The sequence below is a fragment of the Amblyomma mixtum genome, chromosome 7 (genome assembly GCF_055824585.1).
Source record: "Amblyomma mixtum isolate Tamu chromosome 7, ASM5582458v1, whole genome shotgun sequence".
In the NCBI taxonomy this organism is placed as follows: Eukaryota; Metazoa; Arthropoda; class Arachnida; order Ixodida; family Ixodidae; genus Amblyomma; species Amblyomma mixtum.
The window spans coordinates 81,638,608-81,648,425 of record NC_143018.1 but is presented as its reverse complement, the minus strand read 5'-3'; the positions used below and the strand labels follow the sequence as shown (position 1 = coordinate 81,648,425).

At 46.6% G+C, this 9,818-nt stretch overlaps 1 protein-coding gene across 1 annotated transcript in view; it reads right to left on the bottom strand.

The window, feature by feature from the left end:
• Positions 1–621: 621 nt before the first annotated feature.
• The window catches only part of LOC149336622 (uncharacterized), a 61,114-nt gene continuing 51,917 nt past the window's right edge, over positions 622–9,818 (bottom strand). The window contains exon 5 of the mRNA XM_089554192.1: positions 622–695. Coding sequence (XP_089410318.1) covers positions 622–695 — 74 coding nt within the window. The remainder of the gene's footprint in view (positions 696–9,818) is intronic.

The window sequence follows — 9,818 nt, the reverse complement described above, 5'->3', positions numbered from 1 at the left end:
GTCAGGGGCAGACCACAAGAAAAAGCAAGTCCCCATCAAAGGACGAGCGGAGATGAAGGCCGGTCCTCTAACCGCTCATCTCGACCCAGGAGTGCCTCGCAATCCGGAAGCAGGAGCAGAGAGGCGCCACCTCGATCCGAAAGGGAATCAGGACAAAACCCATGGGCGGAGAAGACCAAGTTCCCGGGGAAGAAGACACCGCCAGGCGAGGCGCCGGTAGCAGGTAGGTCGGTTAGCTTCGCGGGTGTGGTCTCCAACCCAAGTAAAACGCTAGAAGCGCTAGTAAATGAGAACGCAGCAACCATACGGCTACTAAATGAGAAAATAGATACAATTTCCGAGGCAATTCATGACCTTGCGCAGCAGTTTCAGCAGTTGAAAAAGCCGCAACCGCTACTCAGACCAGCCACCCCGATGGCAATCCGCAAAGCAGGTGAACTCAGCGACTCTGCTGAAAACATCTCTGAAGAGATGAGCCTAGACCAAGTCAGGCCCGCCAAACGAAAGCAGGATGAAACGATAACAGTTGAGAGCCAAATTAAAAGGATAGTAGCAAAGGAAAATGAAAAAATGAAGTCATTCGAAGAGCTCAAACAGCACGGGGCCATCCTCGGCGCTAGACTAAAGAACCTCGAGTCGGTAGTGGGCAGACAACTCGAACAGCTGACCAGGCACATCCAAGTCATAGGCCAGGCCTGTAACGTTAACATCCAAATTGATGGCCAATAGCACGTCGAAAATATGGCAATGGAACTGCCGCCATCTTGCCAGGAAACGATCGCTATTGCAACAGTTCATCCTCAGCCAGGACTACACGCCTTTAGCAATTGCAATGCAGTAGACGGGAGGGAACTGGAATATATCGGGATATAAGGGGTACGCTGCTAAGGATGGCAACGACACCAAGGTAGTAACGTATGTTAAAAGCAACATCGCGGTAATCCAACACGACATTGGAAACCAGGAGACGGAGACAGTAAGCGTAGAAATTTTAACTGGAAAAAAGAATAGGGGTAGCATATTCCTTCTAAATATTTACAGCCCACCAAAAAAGATGAAAGTAAAATTTGGCCCCGTATTCAGAAGGGCAGTTAAACTCGCGGGGAAAAATCCCCTGATCATAATAGGTGATTTCAACGCCCGGCACCAGGAATGAGGTTACGTAAGCAACAACGCCAAGGGTCAAGCCCTACTGGATGATATAGTAGCAGCCAATTTCTACATAGCCAATGAAATCTCCTGTCCCACGAGGACTGGTAACAGCGTTACAGCGGACACATCTCCCGACCTTACGCCATGTAGGAAGGCTGGTATTGTGAAATGGCGGAACCGACAGGAAGATTTGGGTAGCGATCACTTTCTGCTGGAGCTCGAGCTCAGCAGAAAAGCCAGCGTGAAACCTACAACCTACAGGCAAGAGAAGCTTACGGATTTGTATAAATTCACAGCTATCAGAGAAGAACATGAGCACAGCGACACAAGCTGTATCCAGAACTGGACGGCAACGCTGCTTGAGCATCTAGAAAGAGCAACTGAGGAGGTTCAGGTAGATGACTCCCAATATAGAATGGACAGCAGGCTCTTCAGCATGTACAAAAGGAAGGAACAGCTAAATAACCAGCTGAAGCGCCAAAGGTGGAACAGAAACCTAAGGAGGGAAATAGCTAGACACAATGTAGAATTAGAAAGGTATGCTCGACAGTTGGAATCTCAGAGATGGGATAATAGATGCGAGGAAATGGAGAAAAGCATAGGAAAATCTAGTACATGGCAGTTGCTCAAATTTCTTATAGACCCAAATAAATCTAAGATGGCTATGAGAACTGAGCAAATAAAAGCTAGGTATAAGTTTAATGGCACAGATGAGCAACTTATTGACACGCTCAAGTCACTGTATATTGCTCCCCTTGGGGCCGCTCAATATGACGACTATAAGGGACAACCAAATGAGGAGTTGGATGCCCCCATATTAAGAGCCGAGGTCAGGATGGAACTGCTGAAGCTAAAACGAAGGTCAGCCCTGGGGCTCGACAGAGTAGATAACAGATTGTTGAGAAATCTGGATGAAGAATCAATAAATAGCCTCACTAGGTATCACAACCAAGTGTGGAAAGCAGGCGCTGTCCCCGAAGAGTGGAAGAAGGCCAAGTTCACGCTTATACACGAGCAGGGCAAACCTCCGAGCTTGGAGAACCTCAGGCCGATCTCACTAACATCATGTGTAGGGAAACTGCTTGAGAAGGTTATCCTGACCAGACTGACCAAATAAATGGAGGATAACGGCCTCCGGCCAGATGAAATGGTTGGATTTAGGCCTGGGCTCACCATCCAAGATACGATGCTAAGACTCTATGGAGATATAGTAGATCAGCTTGACCTCGGCAACCTGAAGGCGCTCTTAGGTACAGATCTTAAGAAAGCCTTTGACAATGTCAGCCATGACGCCATCCTTGATGGGCTAAATGAGATAGCTGTAGGAAAAAACACCTACAACTACATCCGATCGTTCCTAAGGGACAGGACTGCTATCATTACCTTCCAGGGCATCACATCCGATGAGTTCCCCATGGGATGTAGAGGATCCCAACAAGGGGTTGTCCTCTCCCCATTTCATTTTAATCTGGTAATGAGGGACCTTTCCCGCAAGCTTACAGAGATAGAAGGCTTAAACATCAGCCTCCAGACAGATGATGTAAATGTCTGGCTAAACAAAGGAGGCGAATCAGAAATGAAAGAAAAGCTACAGAAGGCAGCTGATATCATTAACGAGCATGCGAAATGCGTGGGTCTCAGCTGCTCTCCGCAAAAGTCGGAGCTATTTGTAGCAATGAGCAAGCGCAGTCAAAGGATACTGGCAATCGAGGTTACACTTGAAAATAGAACGATACCAATTGTCGAGGAAATAAGAATCCTAGGCATGTATATTAACAGAAAAGGGAAAAACAAAAGTACGCTGAACGAGCTCAAAGCGCAAGCTGAACTTGTCGTCAGAGCCTTCAGAAAGGTATCTAGAAGGGGGGAAGGACTCTCAGAGTCCAGCAAACTAAGACTCACGCAGGCCTTCATCGTTAGCAGGATATGCTATGCAACCCCATTCCTGAAAATAAAGAAAACCTAAGAAAAGGCATTAGACATAATCATCAGAAAATGTGTCAAAAGAGCGCTAGGGCTGCCCATTTCCACGTCCAATGGTATACTGGAGAAAATAGGCCTGCATAACAATTGGAGAGAACTGACAGGCGGTTAGAACATCGCAAATCGAAAGGCTAACATCCACACTCGCAGGAAGGAAAAAATTACGAGGAACTTTAGCGGCTAAACTTGTGAAAGGCGAAAGCCTGAGTGCTGCATTCTGCTACGCGATTGTGCACTGCAAATTTTGTTGGTTCATAAATTAACTGCCAATTAATGACGCTTAAGCTTCGCCTTTAGGAGTGGAACGCGACAGCGTGTTGTAGCGCTGCCACGGAGTCCAAGGAACGCCACCGCCCGTTCTGCGCGATGCGTTGCCCTTTGAACGCAACGCTTTTTGAAGAAACGAAATGGGGCTGTAATTCTCTCATCTCGGAGGGCACCTAAACCGCGCCGTACAGGAAGGGAGGAAGTGTGAGTGAAAGAAGAAAGCGGAGCCGTAATGAAGAAAATGAAAATTGTATTTGAGGAAAGGGAATTACGCATTAACTGTCACATATCTCAGTGGACACTAGTCGAAAATTGTATTTGAGGAAAGGAAGTTGCGCAGTGACTGTCTCACATATTTCGGTGGACACCCGTCAAAATTCGCGCGCGGTGACGTCACGACAATTTGGACCAATCTGAAACACGGACAAATACGCTTTGCTCGTCGGTAAATTGGTTTTTGAGGAAAGGAAATTTATCCTCCATGTATCTGTCTCTCATATCTCGGTGGACACCTAAACATGGCCGCAACGGGAAGGGAGGAAGATGGGAGTGAACGAAGACCGTATTCACTAGATGCACCTTTGTTCATACCAAAACATCGAGCTGGCATGGCCGAGTGGTAGCGTGCTCGTCTCGCACTCCGGAGAGGCTGGGATTCGGTTCCTGAGCTCGACCAATTTCCGAATCAGTTTTATTTATTTATCTGGTCTGACTAGAAAGGTTAATTAGGCTGATTGGTTAAGTAAGCAATTAACAAACTCAGTACACTATACGATCCTTTTAATTGGTTGCATGGTTAGTAGCCACAGTACAATTGGCCCCTTTTAAATTCGCGCACTGTGACGTCACGACCGTTTCGACCAATTGAAAAGCGTGACATTTCTGTCGACAACTGCTGCTTACAACGATGAGGCATTAAAGGCTTCCGCCTTAATACCTAGGGCTAGCGAAATGGGTAACCGTAGATAGCACAGTGAACACCAGAACAGATCTGGGAAGAGAAATAAGAGCATCTTACTATCGCTCCCATACCCAGAAACATGCATCCCATCCACGACAAAGGCAGAAGGAAAAGCAGGGTCGCACAGCTGGCTGCTAAGCTAGGCAAGATGCCACTGGGAACCGTGGCCTACACGGATGCCGTAGTAGGCACGCTAGGAGACACCGTCTCCGTAGCCGTCGGGGACACAGGCAGAACGTTAGGCGTTGTAAGACACCTTGACTTAAAACCCCTTGTGGCGGAGGAGGTTGCAATAGCGATCGCTCTAACTCAGCCAGGTACCAAATACGCAGTAAGCGACTGCAAAGCCGCAAATAGAAATTTCAGAAAGGGACGCATCCACGAAATGGCGGCTAAATATCTAAAAGACTTTATCCCAGCCCACAATATTCTAATCATCTGGACCCCAGCCCACTCGGGTCTGGTTGGAAACGAGGCCGCCCACAGGCTCGCCCGCTCCTCTTTACCCCGGGGAGCCGTGGACACCTCATACGAATTCAGCACTAAAGAGGAAACCAATACCTTTAATAGCATCACAGAATCAGAAAAAGAACAAAAGGATCTATCCTCCTCCGGATAGATCACTTAGCTCGGCTGAGGCCTATAAATGGAGAAGACTCCAAGCTAGAAACTTCGCATCCCCGCTCTGGAGGAGCTGGACAGGAAGTGACACGAGGGAGGATGCGGAGGTGTGCGAGTTCTGCGGGCATACCGCTACACTCGAACACATACTACGAAGATGCCCCAGTTCCCCAGGATATGGCAGAATTAATAATGCAGAGGAATGGGAGACCATACTCAGAAGTGCCGACCTTAGCATACAACTATACGCTACCCGCCTGGCAGCAGAAGCTGCGCGACGATATCGTTGCTAGTCATCCAGCTGCGACGCTGCCCCTCCACGGACGCCTGCGTGCGGACCCGGAGGGGCACGGGTCTTCTTCTGGCGGAAATAACATTTCTTCACTCACTCACTCACTTCTATCTGCACATGGCAGCGGTGGTAGCTCGGTTTGAGCCAGTCGGCAGGCCCGTGCAGTTTCCTTTTTATCCTTCTCTCAGTCGCAACAAACACAACAACAACAAAATCGTTCTGTGGGCTCGGTGACTGCACCCCAGTGCAGCCACATAACCAGCTAATCTTTGCTGCGATGCAGGTTGGTAAATCATATGCCTTATTTGCCAAAAGAGCAAGCAATTATGTTCCACAGGGACGTGTTGCCACTGCCGTCGAGTGTGCAACTGTTGTTCATTCTTTGCTACTGTTATCAGGAGATATTGAAACTAACCCTGGTCGTAACGGCGACAGTGCAGTACTCGGGGAACTCCGGAAACTAACCGCAGGCCAAATTCAATAGCCGAAGTGCAGAGCCTGAAACGCCAGCTCTCTACTACGGATAAAATCATAACCGAGTTAAGCAATCGTATGGCTGAGCTCGAAACACACTACGAAGCACTACTTCACCATCGAAACGACATTGAAAAGATGCAGCCTCGCACAAGCAACATGGCGCGTATAATCTAGGAACTAGAAGCCCGCATAGATGACGCTGAAAACAGGTCACGCCATAACAACCGCATCTTATATGGTATCCCTGACACTACTCATAGCGAAACATGGGCATAATTTGAAAAACTAATCACTGATGTTTGCCGTAATAACCTTTAAATAGATATAGAACCTCACGAGATAGACAAAGCTCATTGCCTCGGTCGTCACTCACAAGATAAGAATCGTCCCATAATCGTGAAATTCAAAAGTTGCGAAACTAAAGAATCCCTCCCATCCAAACAGCAAAATCTGGACATGGTTTAGAGCGTTAGAGGTGGTGGGGGTGAAAAACATTTATGGGAAATTAAGTTTTTACAGAAAGGTGATTGGGGTAGGACCCTATTGGCCCTTTCCCCTTACATTACTGGGTGGAGCCCCTATTATGGTGCCCCATTGGCAAGCAACGCCGCCCGCGTCCGTTGAACCAAAGCCTTTTAGCTCTTTAGGTCTTGACAGCCGAGTAGGGCCGCCTCCCCGTCCTCTCTGGTGGGGTTGGGGTTGGGGGGGATAGATGAGTATGATTGACACGCCCAAACCATGTGGAAGGTGTCAGCCACCTCCCCACAGAACTGGCACGTGCCATCAAATGAGGTATTGAAATGTTTAAGCACCGCCGGGCACAGCACAGTGTTAGTAAGAATTTTGATGAAGCGCTCGTCAGCGCGATCCAGACCCTTACAAGGGGCCGGGTAGCGCCGGTGCTCCTCCTTGTAGTAATCGGTGATTTGTTTGAATGTAAGGGCCAGATTGTCTGATTGGGAGTAGGCGTCCAAGGACAGGGAGATAGCCCGGGGAGAGAGTGCGCGGGAGGCCTGATCGGCCTGTTCGTTTCCCTGGAGTCCCTGGTGACCGGGGGCCCAAATCAGTTTGCGTGGAGTTGGATCTTCGCATCGACAGCTATATTCCAGTATGCGCCAGGCAAGCGGGGGAGCCCAGCTCAACTCGTAGTTCCGACAGATGCAGTCTGCATCTGCTGACTTCACAAATGCAGACGCACAGGTTTGATGGGTGCTACATCAGATTGCCGCGGTTCCAGTCGAAAATCGACGGAGCCGATGTGCCACGCGTCCGATCGCTCCGCGCTCAAACGCGTCGTTCTCGCGTTGGAGAGGACTTCTCGCATGCCGTTCGGCACGCGCGAAAACAACTTGTTAAATTTGCCAAAGCCAGGTCTGCCAAGTTTTCATTGCGATTTAAAACACTTCACATCGGCTCGAAACGTTATATTTTTGACACTTCACTTACACCGTAAAGTAACTTCCGTAGCAATCGTCCCTTCACCCTGCGCCAATAAAACGCCAGCGCGCCACACCCTCAAATGTTCTCTCATTTTCCGTGATGTCACTAACATCCGCAGCTTCCTCCCAAAGCATGAACTCATATCCAACGCAATTTCGTCATCCAGGAGCAATATACATATACCAACTGGAACTTGGTTGAACAGTGACGTTTCCGACGATGAAGTTTTAACTGACTTACCCTAATTCAACGTCCTCCGAAACGATCGAAAAGACTCGCGGAGGGGGAGGGTTGCGGCGGGGGGGGGGGGGGGGGTGTTTTTGTTGCAATTCACCGAGGTATATCATGCTCTATTGCACACGGCACATCTGATATGGAATCATTATGGCTAATTTGTTGCGCTCCTCCAAAAGTGCTTCATGGCGTTTGTTATAGGCCCCCGGAGTCAAACCCAAACTTCTGTCGACATTTGAACGATACTATAAATCATCTTGTTGTTAAATACCCAAATGCGCGCATTCTCTTTTTCGGGGACCTCAGTTATCCGGACATCGATTGGCAGCGTTCAGGTACTTCCTCATTAACATGCAATTCAGAGGCCAAGAAATTCAATGATGTCTGTTTAAATTTTAATCTCACTCAGTCTCGGGACCTCCTCGCGTCACGCATTCAATCGCAAACACCCCTTACCTAATACTGACCAATAGCCCTGAGTACCTATCATCCATTAGTTACCTTCTAGAAATCAGCGACCATAAAATCTTACATGCTCTATTTACATTTACCCCCGCTCATAAGCACCCATTCAGAAAAACAACAAACCTTTACGATAAAGGGAATTACGATACAATAACTGAAAACCTTAACATGTTTTTTTCAGAGTACCAATCAACATTCGACCCCCACTCTGTTCACGAAAACTGGTTGATATTCAAAAATCACTTAACTATGCTGTCTAATGTGTTTATCCCCAGAGTTACTTTCCAAAATAACCGCATTAAACCATGGTTTACCAAGGATCTAAAACGTCTAGAAAACAAGAATAAACGCCTGTTTTGTACAGCCAAACGCACTGACAATCAAGCCGCTTGGGAAAAATACAACGCATCAGAGAAATCATACTTGCAGTCCGTACAGACAGGCGCTCATTTTATCACACTGACTTACCGAAGCTACTAATCAGCAATCCTAGACCATTATGGCATGTTTGAAATTCTAAGCACAGTCATAATATTACAATTACTAGCAACTTGCACGAAGCGGTTACTGAGCATGAATGCGCAGAAATATTTATTAACGCTTTTGCATCTGTTTTCACTGGTGAATTTGACACGCCTTCGCAGTTACCATCGCTCAACACAGAGCCCATCATGCCAGCTATCACATTCTTCGTAGATAGAATCGCTTCCATAATTGATAACATGAAACTCTCATCATCAGCTGGTATGAAAATGATTAATACAAAACTGCTGAAATATGTAAAATCAACATGCGCAGTCTACTTTGATTTTTTCGCAGTCGCTCTCTTCAGGGATAATTCCAGATGACTGGAAAACGGGGAAGGTCGTTCCAGTCTACAAATCAGGTAACAGAGGCTCCCCCATGAATTATCGCCACATTTTATTAACTAACGTTCCCTGAAAAATCACGAAACACGTCATCTCCTCTCAAATTATAAATTTATTTGACTGGAACGATTTCTTCCATTCTTAAGAACATTGGTTTCGTAAGGGCCTGTCTTGTAAAACCCAATTAGCGTTGTTCCTTGAAGACTTGCACACTAATCTTGACCGTAAAATACAGACTGATGCCATCTTTCTAGATTTTGCGAACGCTTTTGATATAATTCTTCAGCGTCGTTTATTAGTAAAATTTGCACAGCTCTACTTACATCCTAACATACTACAATGGATTGAGTAGTTTCTCACTAATCGTCCTCAATCAGTGTTTGATAACGGCCACCTGTATAACAGCCTCCCGGTTACATTATTCGTTCCGCAAGGATCTTTACTCTGCCCATTACTCTTCTTAATATGTATATTAATGACTTAACTGACCATGTTTCCAGCAGTATTCGAATGTTCGCTGACGACTGTGTTATTTACCGCACTATTAATAACTCTCATAATCAACTTAGTTTTCAGACAGATCTTAACAGCGTGCTTAATTGTTGTAACAACTGGCTGATCCTCAATCCTAATAAATGCAAACTCTTATCCTTCTCTTGTCGCCACAGACCGCATCGCTTCCAGTATTTCATTTCTAACACCTCGATTGAATCAGTATCAACTTATATGTATCTAGGAGTCACTTTCTCTTCTGATTTATCTTGGCGCACCCATATCGGACACATCATTTGAGCATCGAATAAAACACTCGGTTTTCTAAAGTGCCATCTCCGCCTTGCCCCTCTACACGTAAAATTACTCGCATATAAATCGCTTATCATATATAAATCGCATATATAAATCGCTTATCAGACCAAAATCGGAATATGCCTCTCCCATATGGAGCCCGCATCCACGAAATGCATTAGAAGCTGTCAAAATCGTGCCACTGGATTCATCCACTCTTCACACTCATATGACGTCAGCAATTCTTCATTGAAATCATTATCAGGACTAC